Source organism: Chaetodon auriga, chromosome 1, assembly GCF_051107435.1.
Source record: "Chaetodon auriga isolate fChaAug3 chromosome 1, fChaAug3.hap1, whole genome shotgun sequence".
Taxonomy (NCBI): domain Eukaryota; kingdom Metazoa; phylum Chordata; class Actinopteri; order Chaetodontiformes; family Chaetodontidae; genus Chaetodon; species Chaetodon auriga.
In genome coordinates, this window is record NC_135074.1 from 29206711 (window position 1) to 29227529 (window position 20819).

General features: G+C 44.4%; 1 protein-coding gene across 3 annotated transcripts in view; it reads left to right on the plus strand.

Moving 5' to 3' along the window:
• Positions 1-6222: 6222 nt before the first annotated feature.
• The window catches only part of lrp4 (low density lipoprotein receptor-related protein 4), a 109611-nt gene continuing 95014 nt past the window's right edge, over positions 6223-20819 (plus strand). For all 3 annotated transcript variants that reach the window (XM_076733718.1, XM_076733726.1, XM_076733733.1), the window contains exon 1: positions 6223-6562. In XM_076733718.1, the coding sequence (XP_076589833.1) occupies positions 6502-6562 (61 nt within the window). In that variant the 5' untranslated portion in view covers positions 6223-6501. The remainder of the gene's footprint in view (positions 6563-20819) is intronic.

Genomic DNA, 20819 nt, shown 5'->3' on the forward strand with positions numbered 1-20819 from the left:
CCCTCTTGTTCAGTATGACAGATAAAAGATCAGCTTAATGATTAAAGGAAACCAACATTGACTGTTAGCTGGAGACATAGTTTGAGGTCTACTGTGGCGCCAGATCATCCACCTGACCTCCTCCACCTGATTTCAGACCAAAATCTGTCCATTTAATCGCCACAGTCAGTGGATTTGTTTGCAGAAGCTCCTTAATTTGTGTTAGATTTTCACATAATAGTTCAAGTTTGGTGAGCTTGGTCATCCATGTGTTCCATTGGCATCTGCCCATTTTGGAAACAAAGAGAACCATAGAGTCGAAACCCCCTGAAAGCATTATTTCCACGAGTTCTTATTCAGGGCATCTTTGTTGACCGGGACAGCTGTTCAGTTGAAAAAAGTGCAGGTTTTACAAGGAAAAGTTAGAATTGAATAACTAACCAAGCATGGCAAATTCTAATCACATGTGAAATGTAAGACAGAAGTGAGTGGACTGTAAGCTCTAAATAATACCAGTATTCTCCTTACGGACATAAAAAGGACAAGTTATGATTGGATCTAAAATAACAGCAGCTTGTGAGAATAAAGGCCCTTCTCATTGAGACCGACAAGCCTGAGGTCAAAACCCGAGTCTCCATGCTTTGAAAGGCCAACGGCGAAGCGAGGCGAAAGCCTGCATCCATGTCAGCGTGTGTTTGATTTTGGCCACATGTAAACGAGTCCATTGTACGAGGAGAACATGGAGAGAGCAGAGCATCCACAAAAATAAACCTCACACAGAAAAGCCCTGTAGTTAGACGGGCCGCAGAACAGGCTGCTGGGCTCTGAACCACACCACAGCAGGACACACTCCGTGTGTGTGTGTGTGTGTTTGAGTGTGTGTGTACGCGGTGGGTATAACTGTGGCAGAGCAGCCAGTCCTGACTATGTGGACTGTGGTGTGGTCGGATTCCCCTGCTAAATTTAATAAGGGTGTCTCTGGTTACATCATGGCCGGCAGACACAGAGAGAAAAAGGAGAGCGGGAGACAGGAAGTAGAAAAAATCCTCCATCAGCATTATAATAATTAGAATATTTAAATCAACGTTCTGGTTGTTTAGCATGTTTGATTTTGCCAATTAGCTAAAAACCATAAGTTAAGGCTACATTCATAGTGTAGAACATCAGCAAGCAACCTTAGCATTCATCTGGAGTTGTGTTTCTGTTCAAGTGATGAATGCAAGTCCAGCATTCACTCTCCTTTTAGCTCTGTTATGGTCTCCACCGACTCCTGCGACAAACCAATCTTGCTTTTGTGTTTCTAGACATTGCACTTTATTCGGTCACTAATTTTACCTGCTGTTACTGGAAACGAGGCTGAGGCTGAATCATAAAGTAAATGTGCCGTGAAATCGAACACAATGAGCTAAAGAGGGCAAAAGCCTGCTTAGAGCTGCAGAGCTGGTTCCCTGCGAGTTAATCAGTGTGACTGACTTTCACATCACACATGATCATTTGACAAATATTAATTAAAAAAATACTAATTAATAATCCTTAATTGAATTATTAATTACGAATTCGAGGAAGTTACTAATATAATCACATATAAATTACTACCTCCGTTCTAATTGTCTGTAATTGCTCTGTGGCACATTGTCTCTTTGATGGTGCCACTAGGGGGCGCCAGAGTTGGAAAGTTTTCTAAGTCTGCACAGACGCTTTAAAATTGTTGAGTGAATGGATCGTGGAAGGAATTGTTCTTTTCATTCAAAGCAATATGAAAATTGTTGTATGAAGAGTTAAAGTTTTGATTGAAATAAGATGGATTGTTCATTTACTTCAATAAAAATCTGTTTATTGTCCATGAATGCACCAGCAATGACAATAAGACTTCCTTTTGACAAGTGGGCTATCACACAATGATGACGTAACTAAGACAAATAAACCAAACAAAACAAGTTTCTGATTCTGTGCAAGTTGATTTTCATAATGCGCTGAAATTAATGGAAATAAACGGCCATCTGGAATACATCAGCCTAAAAACTTGGCTAGCAATGATGTAAGATAAAACGTAATGGTGTAAACCATGCAAAACCACCAGTATGGGTTATTTTGGCATAACTGAGTATCTCTTTCATGCAAACATGTGACTGCTGTTTCAAGTTACTACGAGTCTATTACTGTCCATTAACTTGCATGCATGTGTGAGAGAGCATGTGTGGGAAAGAGAGATGCTCAGGAAATTCATCAGATCCTGCGATAATCTCAGAGTAGAATGTTACATACAAGCCAGTGGTGGAAAAGGAAGGTCATATCTATGTTTGACGTGCACACACACACACACACACACACACACAAACATACATAAAAGATAAAAATAAACCTCCAACACCTGCCTGATCTTCTATCTGTGGCGGCTTCCTCATCTCCCAGAACACTTCTTTATTTATCAGCGGAAGCTAAAGTGATAAGCTCACAGCTGTTCTCCCAGCACCTACGAACACACACACACATACACACACACACACACACACACACTTATTCTGACAGCCATATGCTGCAGCGGCCAAAAGGTGTCACATACCAGTGTTGTCTTAGAAAGAGACAGATACAAAAGTCGGAGGAGCCGCGGTGTGACTTTTTAGCACTTTAAGTGATAAGGTTCCTCAGTAAGATTGTTGAAACAATGTGAACTAGAGCATGGAAAGTCACTCAGCGTGTGTGTGTGTGTGTGTGTGTGTGTGTGTGTGTGTGTGTGTGTGTGTGTGTGTGAGACGCGTCTGAGACCTGAACGAAAGCCCTCGGTACTTTGCAGACAGGCTCCTGGCCCGCTGTGGACACATTAATCACAGGTTATAATTAAATGTCTCCATCTCTTCACCCAGAGACAAGATGGGAGCTGAAGGGAGCCACAGCTGCTGCCCGCTCACACTGCAGCCAGGCCGGCCGCCCGGAGTTCAACCCGTCCAGGTCCTGATCCTGGATCAGCTCGCTGCTCAGTCACCGCAAGCTGGCAGCACATCGCACGGAGGGGAAATATGTAAAACTCATCCAGTCTATATTTTCATTCTCCACATTCTCCTACAGCCTCAAGTGTGGGCCCTGCTGACTTTGATGAGAATTTGTATTTAAGTCTATCACATTTAATGGTCTCATAGGAGGTCGTGGTTACTCAGTCGTGCATCTTAATGGTCTCTGTAACTGCTTTGGTACCAGTATAATATTCCTTAAGACGGATGTGTTATGTCTGTGCTGCTTCATTTTGATGATCTTGTTAACCTCAGTACGCCTCAGATGAACTGGTTCGTGCAACATGTCGTCCTATCATATCTTAATGCATCAGTGTCGTTAATGGCCTCACTCAAATGCCACAGAACATCCCCAATCGCTCCCCAAGAACTCTTTTGTGTCTTTGTAGTGACGAATTGTGGGATAATGGCGCACCTTTCGAGCTACCTCTCCTCATTCAGTGGCTGAGTAAAGAATGAAATAAAAGTGGGCGCGACTGTAGGACTGTCTGCTCCCGAAAGTTACAAAAATAGTTGGAATGCTGCCCCCTCAATCCACCATCTGATGGTCAGAAATGCACTTCGTTTGTGCTGTTGCATCTTTGGCAGAGTGACCGCTCAAGGTGTGTTTGCTGCCCCCAGTGGCTGATGTGTGTGTGATTTAGACGTTAACACTGGGACTTGTATTATTAAATTGCACTTGCTGTTACCATCAGTGACTCCAGTCTCAGTATTTTCATCTTACATGTTTCATTCATAAAGTATTCTAATAGACAGTATTTGTGCCTTTTGTGTATTCATCCTCTAATGGAGTCTTTCATGCAGGAATATTATTTAAAGGTATAATTAACAAAAGCAGAGGGAATAAAACAGAATATTCTTCAGCGTCTGCATGATTTTCACCGGACTACTACAGTGCTTTGTCCAAAGCATTGTTCATTAAAATGCTCTGTATCAAATCACGAATAAGTGATGGCGCACACCACTTTTATTGGGATGAAGTCTAATACTCTGATGGATGCTCCACAGGAGAGCGGAGGGGAGGCGTGCGCTGAATGATGATGTCCTGTTTAGAGATGAGGGAGCTCACATCCCAACTAAAGCTGCCTTATAATTAGACATCGGGGCCTAAAGCCTCCCTTCCAGGGAAAGAGGAGGCACATAAATATGTAGACTGCGGAGCAGTGCACATGCTGGCAATTCAGTCACTTTATGAGGACAAAAACAATCCGACGCTGTGCTTAAAATGAGAATATTCTAACTATATCAGTTCACTATAAAAGTCCCATGATGAATTTTACCTTGTGTTTTTGTCATGCAAATATCACAGCTTTAAAAATGTATGTATATATCCTGCAGTAACACCACAGAGACCATTACAACTCATTGTTCCTTTCAACAGTTGCTGATTATCCACACAGACAGCAACAAAACATTTAAATAATGTGATTTTTTGCCTCAACGCTCTGAACTTTGCATTGACATTGAAGCCACATTCTCCATTTCCACCACACTGACGCTTCACTCCAAAACAAGCCACTGCGTCTGTACACCCGAACGCCGCCCGCGCAGCTATTCCTCTTTCCTTGCTGCCTCCGCCAACACTCTCTACACTTGGGCAACAAGTGCAGAGACATAGCGAACGGCAGGTTGAGAAGACACAAAAGTCGCACGAATTTCACAATAACTGTTCAGTCCGCATTGCAACAAGTCTGCGTTGAAGATGTCAGCTTCACAGGGATTGAGCTGAATTGCTTTTGAAGAAAACAGTGACAGCAGTGTGAATGTAGACTATGGTTTGAATCAATGATCCTTAAACTTTAACACTTCTTTACTCCAAAATGAACATTTTCAAGAAAGATCGTCACATTTGTTAAGCTTTAAGCTCACCTGGATCTGATTCAGCACACGCACTGTGTGTTATTGCTGCTGTTATGAGGTTAAGTGAGTATTTTATTTGAGTTAATTGTTTATTATTTATGGCCTTTTTATTGTATTTTATATCTTATCTCATTTGTTTGTGATTTATGTGACTTGGCAGCTGTAACACTGCAATTTCCCATAGTCAATAACAAAGAACTCAGTCTGTCTGCCTATCTGTCATTCTGAAACTGATCAAAAACACACTGATAACCCCCAGGAGGGCCTTGAAGTCTGACCTAATGTGACCTAGATTAGCGTAGTGTCTCAAACATATGGAAAATTATGGCGTATGCTCCTTCATTTCTTTCTTAGCTTATCCTTACTCTGTGCTTAAAGTATATTGCATCTCTTTAGGAACGAGTGATAGGTTTGTGTTCCCCATTAGAGAGATTATGGTGACTTTCTATGACATTTTCAAAATCCCAGTGTCCTATTGGAGCATGTCTCTAGTCTTAATTAGTTAATTTAAATTGACTTAATTATCAGCTACTAACTGTTTTTATGTCTGATTATCATATTCCTATGATTTTACAGTGTGGGTCATACTTACTTTTTGGACTAAACTGATCGTATAAACTTGTGGTGCAACTGTATCATCCCCCATTGGAACATCTTGCAATCCTGGGGAAGAAATCATATGTTCACAGTAACCTTTTTGGACTTAATTACATTTTAATATAACCATAATTTCCCTCAAGTAACTTTTTGTAAATCTGTGGTACTGAATAATGACTGTGTAATGACCTCATCTCATGGCCATTACACCCCACTGTGGAAACCACTGCTCTGTCATTTGCCTCCATTGACTTAAGTGACAACAGAGAAGCTTTTCCCCCCTCTTCTTCTTCTTCTTCTTCTTCTTCTACTTCTCTTCTTTAACTCACATTGTGTTGCAAAGAAAGGCAAAATGAGAGGAGGGAGGGGGGCTAGAAGTTTTTCCACGCAGCGAGGAGAGGCACAAACAGTTTACTCATGCCTCCAGATGCTGTCTGAATTTATCCTTTGATTTGCTGACCACCAGCCTCTATTCAAAAAACGTTGTAATTTAAGAAATGACACAACGAAAGCAGAGATTTTGGACGAGCCGATTTCTTGCGGGATAGGGAGGGACGGAGATGGATGCGGAGGAAATACAACGTGAAAGCACAACAAACAGGGTGGATTTTGCGTTGCTTTTGTATTTTATAATAAGTATCATGACATTTGTTTGTCAGTGTCGCCTAATTTCGCACAGGTTAGCTTAAAAATACCGCGGTCGACACAGTTAGCTCCCCCGCAGCTTGCGTTTGGTACAGCCCACAGCTCCTTTTGGTAGCTCCAGCGTAAAGAACTGGAGCACAACATGTTGGAGACCGTAGCCGAGCTGTTCCCCTCAGAGTTAACTTTTTAATCCCGGTTTTGTCGCGTTATCGCACACAAGAGGAGGAGGCGGAGGAGGTCGGGGAGAGAAAAGGGGCTAACAAGTCAGTCATGGTATAAGGGCTTGCGTGAAAGCCGGAGCGCCTTCTTGTAACTAAAGCCCGTTGATATTTAACTGTGAGGAGAAGAAGAAGAAGAGGAGGGAAAAGGGAAAAGGGAAGCCCGGAGAAGCGAGAGACGAGCGGGGTACAAGATGCAGCTCGCCGCGGTGCTGTGGGGCTCCCTGGTAACTTTGCTGCTCAGCCGGAGTCCAGGTAAGAAAATGTCCGTTTAGCAAAGCTGCCAAGTGGGGTTGAAACTGCATGTGAGCGTGTTTTGGAGGAGGTGAACGGAGGTGTTTTTGCACCGTCGGTGTTTGTTAGGAGTGTTTTTTTTTTCTTTTTAAATTCCCTCCTTATCAGCTCCGTGAATTGGTTTGAGGCGCACATGCGGACATTTAAACTGAGCCAAGTTTCTCCGTATTAGAGAGCGCAATTCAAGGTGGTTAAGATAGAAGCTGCGGTGGAAACTGTGTCTCAGGGCTCATTTCTGGTTTTAAATCCTGTTTGACAACATGATGAAGTGTTGAAGCGATGATCCGAGCTCTCACATGTCCGCAGTCCGTTGTATTTCATCGATTTAACTTATGAAAATGTTGCTTTTAATTGCATATTTTCACTTTTGAGTCTCCATATGTTTTGTAGTCTTAAAGCTTGATTAGTTTTAATGTACCCTGTATATATGTATATATCTCTTGCACGCCAGCTATAGGCCTACATGCTGTTGGATGTGTATGAGTATTACATTTTGTAGTGCACTGAATTGGGATTATGAGGCTTTATGGAAGATTTTGTGAGCAGTTTTTGGTGTTACATGCAGGTGAAGCTGCATGCACCACCATATGAGGGGTGGATGCATGTGTCAGGTCTCCACGCTGAGGCAGGCTCTCCTGACTGATGTGGGAAGAAAACCCCCACTTTTAAATGAGTTAGACTGCTGTTTCAAACAGTAGCTTGTGTTAGATGCCCAGAAGCTGAGAATGAGACGTGAAATGTAAGAAAAGAGCATAAGTGATGCACTTTGTGGGGGTTTTCTTATTGGTTATACGCTGGAAGTAAGTTCTGTGCAGTCACTTAAAAATGCACTTTTGGCTTGTCTCTGTTCTGCATATGATCCACTGAGTCCTTGGGTTACGGCCGAGATGTTGGTGGATGCAGCCTTTGTTTTTCCAGATTTTAAAAAAGCAAAGCAAGCCTGCTGCTCTTGGCTGTGATTGCAGGTGAACTGGCTTGTTTGTCTATGATAACCTACATCCTGCCCTCCCACCACCCCCCCAAAGTCCTCACGACCCCAACGGCACTTGTAATAGGTCTGAGTGATTTCCACCACCCCCTTCCTATGTTTTCTCTAACACCTTGTATTTACAACATGTTAGAACAGCCGCTGGAATGCAAGGACCCTACGGAAGCTATTTCTAAACACACACACGCACTGGGCCAAGTGTCACGCACACACGCCATCATACAGACGGGTGCTGTGCCCTCTGATGGGATATGAGACACGTTACAAGACACGATAGCAGAAGATTGTGTGTAAACGGGCTGTTTGAGCATCAAACGGAGGCTACTGTAATTGTTACATCTCCTAAATGTCACCAGGAGACCGTCTCCGAAATGTCAGCCAGATAAGATTTGACGTCCAGCTGAAAACAAAAGCCCCTCTGGATGATCCGCATCCTATTTATAGTTGGGGCTTTTATACTTTCAGATGTAGTTATCAAGGTTTTCCTCCGCCTCCCTTCTTTATCTTGGGAGGGGAGGCCGTGCTCTTTTGATTATGGACTTGTTTTGTCATAAAGCAATTAAGTCTGCCGGGGCCCGGATCGCCTCTTAAACACATCGTTGTCTCTTGTGTACGAGTGTGAGCTGCTGCTGCTGCTGCTGCTGTCGTTGGTATTTTCCACTGTGGCACACAACATATAGATCAAGGCATGCTGGTTTGAAAGGTTAGTGCCTTCTTTTACGCCGAAGCCGCTGATAGATGCTGTTTCTTTCCAATTTTCTGTCAACGATCTTTAAGTTTTACCAGGAATTCCAAATATAACATTTTCCCCTCAGAGTTTTATTTTTGTCAGGGTGGAAAAGCTTCTGAAATAACATTTAAAACCTCATGTGACACTGACAGTCAGACTCGCACCAACTAATGACATTATTTTGGGGCTGGTGGCTCTTAAAGATGGGATCTCTTACCACAGCTATCCAGTGGTTGGGAAACTCCAGGATGCTCGAAAAACCAACATAGACAAATATATCTTTGATGAATTAATTGACTAAATAACTTGTTTTTTTAAAGTGATATATGAATCTAGCCATGACATATTAGCTGTTTGTCTTCTTGACTCTTGTATTGTAATCTGTACATTATGGGTGCATGAAAACAGGAATAAAGGCTATAATTTCTACACCGTGTACAGCCAATGTATTTATAAAGGCCAGCCACCAGTCCAAGCTCACAGTAGATGACCTGGGGCTACTATTTATTACTCTGCGTGTGTGTGTGTATGTGTGTGTGTGTGTGTCTCCAACATGTGTGTGAGGTCAAAATGCCTTCCTAACCAAGTCTACTGGCCTTGCCGTAATGGGCTGAGTTGTACTAATGGCGTGTTGGAGAGTGTGTTAAACAGTTTAATGATGTCGTCTGGGACAGGATGACCCCTCACCCACTCCTGTGATCCCCCCTGAACTCTCCTCATTTACTAATCAACTATTGATTGGACTCACAGGTTAACCCTGAATCACTAGTGTTGTTGCACTGAAGGCGTCGCTGCATTTTTAGACCACATTTGTACTTACAGTAAAGCATAATTGACAGATAAATCCATAATCCGTTGGGGGTGGGATGAAAATTTCATCTTGCATGATGAGCTTTCTCCTGCAGAACTCAGCTGGACTTAACTGAGACTGCTGCTGTATGACTCTGAAAGCTGGGCAACTGTCCAAAAAACTCCTTCCTTGAGTGGGGTTGGTTGGTTTTTAGCTGCTGCAGCCAAACAAAGAAGAAGAACAGAATGGGGATGATGAGAGTAAAATCCAGGAAAAAGAGGTGGGCTGCAACTTGTGATTATTTACAGCATGAAAAATGTCCACTGCAGTTTCCCAGAGCTCAAGGCTACATCTTGAAATTGCTTATCTTGTCCAACCTAAAGTCCAAAACCCAAAGGTATTCAGTTTAAAATGATATAGAACAGAGAAAGGCAGCCTCTCATCACATTTAGGTTTGGCATCTTTACTTGATAAATATGTGTTCCCAGCAATGTTTTATAGCAGAAGAAGGTCACCTCACCTGAAATAGAGAGTGTCTAACGTCAAAAAATGTGGACACTTTTGATATAAAACATAACCTTCAGTGGGAAAAAAGCAGAGGTATGGAAACTTCACATTGAATGTCTGGTCTGCTTCACACTCAGCTTATATTTTGATCTGATAGTATAGGGTTTATATCTTAATTTGACTTTAATTTATCCAGGAAAAGTGGATCACATAATATTTGATAAGGCTTATTTTGCTTAATTAAACAAAGATTTTGCTATTGTAAGGTAAGGTATTGAAGAGAATTGCAGGAATTGCATCTGCAGTAGTATAATTTCGAACCATAAAACGCCCTGGAGATAAGCTGCGTCAGGATCTTTTGGTCTCCACCCTGCCTCCTCTGCAAAACCATTTTATGAGCATCGAAGGTGCTGTTGCTAAACTTTCTTTTGATCGTCTAATCGGGTAATTGACTAATCATTTCATAATTAGAAGGAGAGCTGAAGCAGTTAAAGGAGGAAAATCCCAGATGTCAGACCAGCAGACAGGAGGAGGAGAAAGTGGATTGGATAGTGGGGATTTTGGCCTCATGTGCCCTGCTCTGTGGTTCAAGTTGCTGCTGGCCTTTGTGCCCTTCCGTGCCGCCTGTATCCCGTCCTCGGATTGATTAGTCCCCTGGCGTCGCCCTCCTCATCCTGCACTAACACACTCTCGCTAGTGACCCTCTCTCAGAACCTGCAGGCGTGGTTTTTGAATGTAAATTTATGACTTCGTCTTGCAAAATAGCTCCAACACCACATTTGATTAAGTGTCCTCAGAGTAATTGTGTTGGTATTAATGGCATCGCAATGTTGATATTACCGAATAACTCAGCCTACAGACGGATTTATTGCACTCTGTGAGTTGTTTTTGGTACAGATTCCGCTTGGTGCAGATATTTCTCTCCAAAGGGGCAAGGTTGCTTTGGAGGATGTGGCCGGGGCTCAGCGTCTGCGAAACGGGACTCCTTTGTCCGTGCTCCTGGCAGGGTTTGATTGTTTTGGCATATATGCACATTTACCTTCCACTCTGGCGACTTTCTTGTCGAGGCTGAAGCTATTTAGGGGCTTCAGGGAGGGGTTGAGGGTGAAAGTTCCATTAATGGATCTAAGAGTGGAGCTGCTGTGTTGGATGAGTGCTTGGGAATCCTAAATGGATGTGTGTGTGTGCCCTCTTCTGGTCTAGCTGGTTAGGTTGGTGTCAGCCAGGGGAAGGCAGACTGGGCCACCTGATACCCCCACTGTGCTTTGTGTGTCTCTGCTGAGGGGATGGAATTGCACCTCCAAGGTAGCAGTGGAGGTAACCTATGATTACTTGATTCGAAGCCCCCCACCCCAACATTCCCATATGGATAAATGTCAGACCCCAAACCCCTTCCCCCCGCCACTCCTCTCCTCATGTTCCTCCACCTTCTTATAAATCACCTGGCTCGCTCCCTGCGAGACCGGCCTCCTCTGCGAGAGACCCCCGGGCGGGCTTTCGTCTTTGGGGTCGTGTCCGATTTCAGAACTTGATGCCACTGCCCCGGGGCCCGTTTCAATTATGTTCACGGTGCTAAGATATGTCACAGATGTCTGCTTTGAGAGCACACGAGCAAGCAAATAAACAAAGTCAGCCACTGGCAGCCCTCATTGGGAGACCACAGGTTGACGGTGTAGCAACAGAAATGATCCGCTGCTGGAAATCTCCTGGTTTTAACTATGTTGTGGTGTTTTTGCTTTCTCACACTGCAAGGATAATGAGAGACTGCCACCTGTGTGTGTTCGCTCCTTTGTCTTTGACCAAAAGAAAGCCAAAGTGATTAATATGCATTATAACATCTGGTGAGGGGCAACCGATGAAAATTTGCCTTCCAAGCTAACTCTGGACCATTAACAGCTTTTCCGTCGATTACTCAGCATTGGGTCGGTGGGCAGCTGTGGCTCAGGTTGCAGAGGTCACAATTAATTGTAGGCTTGGTGGTTTGATCCCAGCCTCCTTCTGTCCACATGGCGCACAGTCCTGGAGCAAGACAGTAAACCCCAAATTGCTCCCAATGGCAGAGCAATTGGTCATCAGTGTGAGGGCAAATGAGAGACAATGTGCTCCATCAATGCGGTTCATTCTCATCTGGACCTCGTAATACCAGCAACCAGATTTTCATTAAAACATACGTATATTCCAAAATAGTTGGTTTGAGTTTGATGAATATTTCTTGCTTGAGGCCCAATTACAGATTGCCATCACTTTATGACAGTAAAGTTTCTCAGGATCTGAATTTGAAACTTCAGGTAATACAAGTGAAGTCAAATGACATCACCGGTACAACAAGAGTACTGTGATACTGATACTTTCTACTGTTACTGTGAAGTGTTTGTGATATGAAATTCAGGCCACATCACTGCAGAGGTTTGGTATCGAAAGAGACGTTTGTCGTTTTTTAGGCCATGTAGTATGAATCAGAGTTCCTTGGGGGTTGCAGATTATTGGAGACTGTAATAAACTCTGGTTCTCTGTCTCAGCGGGGGTCTGCTGTAGAGGACAGAAAGATAAGCAGGGCTGGAGACTCGCTGTCTGAGCACAACCAGGGGAGGGGGGCAGGGACACAAAGACATTTTGAAGGACACTCACTTGTACAGATCCATAGTAACTCAATTCTTCAGAGGCGTCACTCCTCTCACGCTGTTGGGGGAGACGTTAATGAAATTCTGGAAAATTTGGAAGAAGACATCAGTGTGAAATGATCGTGGCTTCGGCAGATTTTTGTGATGAAAGGCCTCTTTCCGTCCATGAATGTGGTTTCAGCCATGCATTAAAAATAAGCCACTTATTCTTGTGTATTGTCTTGTTAACCAAGACATCATGGGATCCTCTTTGAGGACAAAAGGAAGACATTTGTCTGATGCCACCGTCTGTATGGGTTCAGCCTTTATGGAGTGGCGACTGGCAGTTTGTGCAGCCATATTTCCAGCGTGTCGAATGGCTGAAGCTGCACAGTGGGCCACACACAGAAGCATATGGTTTGGACATGACCTTTGTCTGTGGCAAAAGAAACATCTGAGCAATTTTTCACTGCAAGACAGTTGTCCCCTTGTCATTTCTTGAGGAGGGTGTGTCCAACCAGTTTCGGATATGAATGACCCGAGAAAGTTTCATTTTTGATACACAGAATTTTACCATTTATATCCCCTGTTGGATAATCGTTGCTTAACTGATGAAATACTTTTTTGTATTGCAGAGCAGTTACATCATGAATTTGACCATCAAAATTTCTCCAGGATGTTTTTTATTTGTCAAGGTTGGGAGTAAATGCACTGAGGAAAGCTTTTAGAAAAGTTGGAAATAGGGTCATATTCTACTTTTTTGTTATTATAGTCAACAAATCCCATGAAAAGATGGAAACCAACCAACCGCGCTGAACAGTCCGAAGCTTCAAAACTTCATTCATAACAGTGAATTGCAAAACAGCTTTCAAATGTGTATCGTGGGGCTTTGCAGAGTGTTGTTTGGGGACAACGGACAGCTTGAAGAAAAAACATCCGAGTCACACTGGATTCTGCTCTGATCCAGAGTCTGTGGGACAGAAGCTCAGAGTTTATTTTTTACACTTGTGCCATTAAAAAGTGGATTTATCTTCACCTCCATCTGCAGCAGTGAGCCGTGAAGGTGCCGACCTGCACTGTAATTCTCTCTTACTGGAAGGGAAATGCACTTTACTTCATGAACATACAGAGCAGAGGGGGGAGAAGAGACTAGAATGAAATTGCTGAAAGAAGGCCGAACTGAAAACAAACACACAGATGCACACACCCTCTGCGCCTGCTGCTGCTCGCCAGCTTATGGCTACTGTACAGTGTTCAGTTGAATAAACACAAACGATCCCACGGTCAGACTTTGCCTTTTTTGTTGTCACCAGATACTCACTAGGGCACCAAATGTATGTTAATCTGTGCTGAAAATAGTCCCCGAACAAATGCTCAATGTTTCCCTGTTTGAGTAATGTTTGCTAAGAACTACAGTACCCAGCTGCTTATAGGATATAAATAACCACAGAGACAGAGACAGAAAGGCCTCTTCACGAAGTGGACATGGCCTCGTTCACTATGTGGAGCTCATGGACTAACTGTGTGTGTGTGTGTGTGTGTGTGTGTGTGTGATCCTGTTTTTTGTTTCTCTACAATGTTCATCTTCAGCCCTGTAAATGACACACGCTTTCTTACTTTCCCTTATTATTTGTCATGTCTTTCTCAATGGAAATACATGTTGTAAGTGTTAAACACTCGCTGCCTGCACTGTGGGCTTCAAGTAGTTTATAGCTTGCTCCTTCCTCCTTCAGCTTCAGTTCACAACAGTTAAAATCATGGCAGAAAAAAGGTATCAAGACACTCATAGAAAGCTTTCAGGCCACTCCTGCGGGATGTTTAACTCTTCCTCTGTTGATGCATAAGTTCCAGACAGTTACAGCGACATGGAGGCGATAGCGTGGCAGGCGAGTCGCATATTTTGCACATTTGTTGTGATTTTATTGTGGCTCTGGGTCACCGTTGGAGTCCACTGTGATTCCAAGCTGTCTACAAGTGCCAGAGTAAGCTGCAAACTTTTCAGAGCGACGTTTCAAACCAACAGGAGGTGAGTACTTGATACTCAGAACCATATTTTCCAGGTGTTTTTCAGTTTTTGCCACACAGCTGCCTTTACTCTCACATGGGCCTGTTTTCCTGATTATATCTCTGCTCCTCTCATGCAGAGCATCTTAAACTCTTCCAGGTTGCTTATGGTCACCATCTTTAACCGCCCTGCCCACCCTCTGTGTTCACCAGTGGAGGTCCTGCAGATGGGGGCCTGCAGCTGCCTCACAGATCACGTCCAAAAGGTGCCTGAATGAAGGCTCCTCGCCGTCTTCAGCATGCCTGTATGCAGGCATGCAGGCAACAGCCTGTTCAGCCATATGATCAGGAACAAACACTCCCAGCTCCCAGCTCAAGCTTCAGATAAGATTAGAGTGTGATATGATTTGAGTGAGACCCCCCACACACACTTAACTCAGTAGACTTTCTCCCAAACGCACACTTGTGAGTGTTCAATCCTGTAACATGTCACCAAATCCTGCCAAGCTAATGGACTTAAGGTGGCTCTTAAAGGCGTGATGTGCCTGTGTAGTGAAATATAAGCGAATTCTGTCACTCTCTAACATCACTGGATAAATTCACAGATAAATGGGAAGCTTTGAATAGACCTAATCAACTTCTCCATTTTACTCCTAATCTGCAGAGCTGCGTTCATGAGTTGAATCACACTGATTGCTATATTAGGAGGCGAAGACATCTGATGCCTGATGACTGATTAATGTTCATTAGTGTCCACCATTTTCATCTGAGTCTGATGTTTTGCTGCTGTCCACCCAGCAGCTGACGTTGATGTGTCGCTCAGCCGTGTAGAGAAACAGCTGAATGGACTTGGGTGACTTTTTGATCACACTCTGTACAGTATGAGCACATGGTGTATCAGTGTCGCTCTGCCCTCCACACCTCCCTCAGACTCTACAACTGCAGGGAAGCACCTGCTATGGATCTGATGTCCGTCTAGCTGTTGAAACCAGCGGGAGGCGCGCTGCAGCAGCACCTATGGAACTGAGATCACATCCAGAGAAATCTCAGCTCAAATCTCACAAAAAACAGCTTTAATGTGACACCAGCTTCAGGCGGTGGCAGCGGCTGTCGAATGACACTTTTTCTGTCAATAAATGACTAATTGGTAGATCATTTCAGCGATACTAAAAATACAGATACCCACAACAAACAGGAGCTCAATAGAAGAAATGCTCACAAAGACAAAAATACACAGCATGATTGAAGAGACTGTTGCCAATTGTTGATGTGCCTGCTGATTTTGATGTAATTATCTATTGGCTGGTGGGGCACGATGCACTTACGAACTGGAATAACATCCTAATTATTGTGCTGCTGTAATCTCGTATTGATTTGTCGAAGATGTGTTTTACATTTAAAACTGTTTTCTTTATGTCAGAACCTTTAGACATCTGCTGCTGTGAAATCACATTTTGGAAGATCTTATGAAACATAATCAAAATCCTGTGCGTAAAACAGAAGAAGAGGAAGAACAAAACCTGTTTCCACAGTGATCCAAAATTCATGATAACAGCAGAGACTGACGGGGTAGATTTTAATGGAAATTGGGCCGTAACATCACCACAGGTAACCAACTAGCACAAAGCTGAGATGTACAGTAAGGCTGACGTGAGTGCTTCGAAGCTTCTGTTGCCGCCTTGATAATCGATGTCGTCGTCTAATTAATCTCAAAACTTGCACTCAGATATTCAAGGGTAATTCTCACTGAGAAGCCCCCAAAATGGTATCCGGGCCCCAGTGTACCGTCACTCCACTTTTACAGTAATTATCTCCAGGTTTAGCTCATGTACACACACACCTATGCGCACACAGGCAGCTGACACCTCCTCGGGGCTCGTCTGATCTCAGAGTGCCTTTGCCTTTCTAGAGTGACATCTTTCACCGTCGTCCCCTCGATACCGACGCACAGTGACGTCACCTGAAAGAGCGAGAGCCGAAACCTGACTCCAGACACACACACACAAACATACACACACACACAATGCTTGACCTGACAGAGTGCGCTTGCCTCACAGCTAGCGCAGGTGAAGCGCTGCACCTGTGTAACTCATACTTAAAGGGAGGGGGAGGTGAACATTTCTCCCACATCTTCCTTCATGCCTGCGCTGTCTCTATACCCCCCCCCCCCCCCCCCCTTCTTCTTCACCATTTTCTTTCAACAGACCCTTACCCTACAGGCACTTAATCAGCCCGGCTTGTGATGAAGGGAATGGAGGTGGTAGTTGCAGAGGTGGTGAGGGTCTTTATTATACAAACAGTAAAGGGCTTTGGAGGCCCCATTGAGGTCTGGAGCCGGAATGGGGACGCGACTGAAAGCGCTGCACTCCCTAATGAACTCGAGTGGCCCATAGAAGCGAGGCCTTTTCACAGAAGCCAAGGAGGACAAAGTGTCAAAACAAGCCCAGCCCCTCTTCGTTCACGGGGGCTAAACGCCGCCTTTTGACTCTGTGGAGTGTGGGCATCTGAAGGGGAGGCCATGAGGAGAAAGCAGGGGGAGGCAGAATGTACTTGTTAAAACAATGGCCTCTTAAATCAAGCACCCCTCCTTGCCTCTCTTCTTCTCCTTAGCTCCTCAGCTCCCGCCTCTCTAACCCCCTCCTTGTATAGCCTCGACTTCCAATTAGACCTACTCTTGCACAAGCAGTTGAAAGCCCCGTATATCGCAGGGGCCTCAAAGGAGAGGCTTTGGAGTTGCGTCTCTGTAGCAGTGTTGCCTCTATGAAAGGTCTTAGTATTCAGAGGAGAGCCCTGTTTGGGCTCCTAAAAGCACTCAATCTGCCACTGGGGACTTGTGTACCATCATGTCCCCTCTGTTCGCCGCCTCTACTCTTCCTTCGTCCCTCTTTCTGAGCCACTCCACCCCCTCCATTCCTTGTCTCCCTCTCTCCGTCCCACCCTCGGCCAAAACTCTTTCTTCAGTTTGTGACCCCTCCGTTGCTCCTCCATGCTTGGCTGCTCGCGGGGCCGGGACGGGAGCCGTGCATGGCCGGGGCCCGAGCGCTTGCTGCCTCCCTCCCCTTAGTTGTTTAGCCATGGATGAAAAGCGGAGACAAATATGTCTGTGGTTCAAAGTCCATCCCGGCAATTACAGTGACTGATTAAAGAGTTGGCCTACACAGGCAGCTATGTATAATACTACAACTCCCACTCAGTGTTTCATAACAGCACCTTCAGAATAGAACTGAGCTCAGCAGCGCCTGATAAGGGCCCATGGCTGGCTGAGTCCACTGTTTACGGCACAGTGATTGAGAGCCGGTGCCATGAAAGAGGCCACGATTGTTTTATGGCCAGAGTTTATAATAAGCAGAGCAGACAGTGTTGTTAATTTATTCATGTGCATTAAAAGGACAAACAGGCCAGAGAAGTAAAAACTACAGTGAGGAAAAGCAGCTGGGGATCGATGGCTCGGCCGGTGCCACAGCAATCAATCATTTCTCCAAAGAGTCTTATGACATTTTGAATTGCATGCGTTTTTGGACGTGCATCGCAAAGTAGTCGGACATTGCTACAAGGGGAATTTGGTGGCATTTTATATGCTAAAAGAATAATCGATGAACTGCAAAAAAATCAGATTGATCAACAGAAAGTTTCATAGCTAGACTGGCCTGACCCGGATGCTGTAAGCGCCCTTGCGTCTTCAACACGCGGTGTCATCGTGCTTGTGTTTGCTGCACAAAGTGTGAAATGCATGTGTGTCTCTCCCGCCGAACAACCACATCAGACAGCAGCGCTGGAGCTCTGCGCTACAAACAAAAGCTGTATTGTTTGGTGTTGTTTATCTGCAAAGTTGTACTTAGATGTTTGACTTACCTTGGACTTCCCTTTCATTATCACATGCACAAATGGCCTTAAATGTGGGGCTGTGATTACAACAAGGGGCCATTTCAAATGTCAGTGTAAACATATGAAATGTTTTCAAGATTGAGCCTCTTGAACTCCTCAAAGACCTGCTCTACTCACTGTATAGCTGCAACTTCAAAAAAGTATGAAACTGATTTTGCTGTTTGTTGGGAAAAAACCTGTGGTTGCAAAGTTGATTGATTAAGGTCTTGGATTTCTGCCATTATAATTATCCTTTTGTCCCGTGACTGTAATGCTGTGTTCAGGGTTCAAGGAAATGTGTCGCATACAGGGGTTTTATGTGGAGCAATATGGTGTTAATGTGTTACGTTGTTGGAAAATAAAACCCAAAAAACAACATCACAGGAAACACTGTATATTGTACCTCAGCATACAAGTGAGAGCAAAACAAAGGGTTTATCATCTTCTGGTGCGTTCAGCTGCATTCAGTGTCTCGTAGTTAGACTTCAGCGTGTAAGTGAGGGCGATTTTAAAACGTCTTTAAAACACGATCGAGAAGCCGTAGACTTGCTGGGAGGAAGAAAAGAGAAAGAAGAGGAAAAGAGGATGAAAAATGAGTGATGCAGTGTTATCGTGACTTTGCCTGAGGACTGCTGTAGCCACTCCCGGGAGCCAGAGTTAGCCTTTGTGCCTTTGAGCGAAACTACGGGAAGATAATAACAATAACAACAGCAAACTCTCCACCAGAACCAGGGGAACCATCTGCCTGGACTGAAGTGAACTTAAGCGGGCTGTAATGATACTCTGCTGAGAGTCGGCACTAATTGGGTCAGCACGATTTTCCACTTTTGTTGCTAGGTGGTTGATCTATGGGGCTTCTATTCTGAGAAGCGCCTACTTAAGTTATTGTATCGGCCATCAAGAGACAAATCCATCTATGTTGGGCAAAGTCCATCGTCTCACATCGTCCTCGTTTTCATTTAGCCCACATTTATTTTAGAGAGCTTGCTCCAAATCACAGTCATGGCCCAAAATGGGCTCTCTCGAAGGCTAGTTCCACTTCTTCTTTTGTGATTTTTGCGTATAAATGGCATTTAACTGGGAGGCCTTGGCCTTGAGGGTCTGCTTTCCATCGTTGTCACAGATGGCAGGGACACCACAAGCCCATATGGAGAAAACTAAAGACGGGCACTCTGGATTGTGGGCCAGTCGGTAACAAGCAAGAGGCTCTGTGGTTTTCCTACAGCAAATCAGTACAGTATGTCTGCATTTTTACCCGTGAGGACATAGTTTAGCCGTAAAGCTTCGACCTGAGCAGAGGCTAAACTTCTTGAAGGCATATGGAACACGTCAGACTGTCTTGTCACACAGAATTTTGATTAATGCTGTTTCTCGCTCTTGCTCAGATTGGACAAAGAGAGAAATTTTGAGCATCAGGTCGAACCAAAGGCTCTTAAATAGCTTTGCATTGGTGGCAGATGCTGAGTGTGTTCATTGCTCCTAAGTTATGAGGTGACTGCGGATAGAGCAGGCAGAGATGTTTTTTGTCCAGACCTGGAAGAGCGGTGCTGGTTACAGATCCTGTCCAGGTGTTAGCCTGGGAGGGAGAGGAAATCTGGGGCACAGATAAATCAGAGCCAGGCCTGGACCCAGCCCTGTAGGCTAGAGCAGCATGCTGGGGTTGGACTGAGCTATTGACTATGAACTCTGGTCAGTGTCCAAACCGGCCTGTTCATTTGCACTCTGTCATCATAAGTTGGTGGCTTCAGTTTCATTACATTAGAGCCAAACTGTTTGCAGCAGTAAATGTGAACAACTCACTTTCCACTCGCTGATTAATTAGTTGTGCATTTTAAAGTGTTGTTGCACGTGTGATAATTCAAATGAATATGCTGCACAAAGGCATGCAAAAATGAAAATCCGATTTTATTCATGGATCCAACTAGGAGGAGCGAATTGGACGGGAAGCAGGCTTGTTAGATGCACCGTTGTCAAACAGGGGTTAGGATCGCCAGAAAATTGATTGATGTGGAGCAAGCTGGGCATCTGTCAGTTTTGATGGACGTTGATAATATGAAACGGAGCGGATGTTTTGGTGAGAGAAAGTCAGATTGCAGGGTGAATATTGATAGGGCTGGCCATCCAACGGCGCTGTTGAAAAGTGCCTTCTCATTCGGCATCAAGTTTGGATATTTGAGGAGTAAATCTCATCAGTGTCAGTGAGCCAAGAAGCATCAACATGCATGTACCAAGATCTAACAATAATAATGCTGGTGAATGGCTGTGTAACATGTAGAGGCATGCAGGAAATACACTGTGTTACGCCCAGAGAGAGGTGCAGTCTGAGGATTTGACCATCTAACCAGCCTGCTTGCTGTTAGATTGGTAATTGCCTGTTACGCTGGCCTGTGTCTGTGGCCTTCTTTAAGGTTCAACCTACAAGTCTAAGGACAATATATACTGTACTGACTGCTCTATGGAACTTGATTTACACAGCCACCTTTCTGGAGGTACCTTACATAGGGCACACTTAGAAATACCTCTTTACGGTGTCAATCAGTGGCCTGTCCTCCTGCAGGCTACTTTAGATGCTCACTTGATTGCTGTAACCTTGGCAGCCGGCAGGGAGGCAGGGACACACTTTAGCGCAGTGTTCATAAAGCACAGTCGCTTCTGAAATTGCTCATTTAATAGGGATGCTGTGCGGGCTCTCGCTCGTTTAAGAGAGCAGCGCATGAGGCTCTAAAAGCAGATTT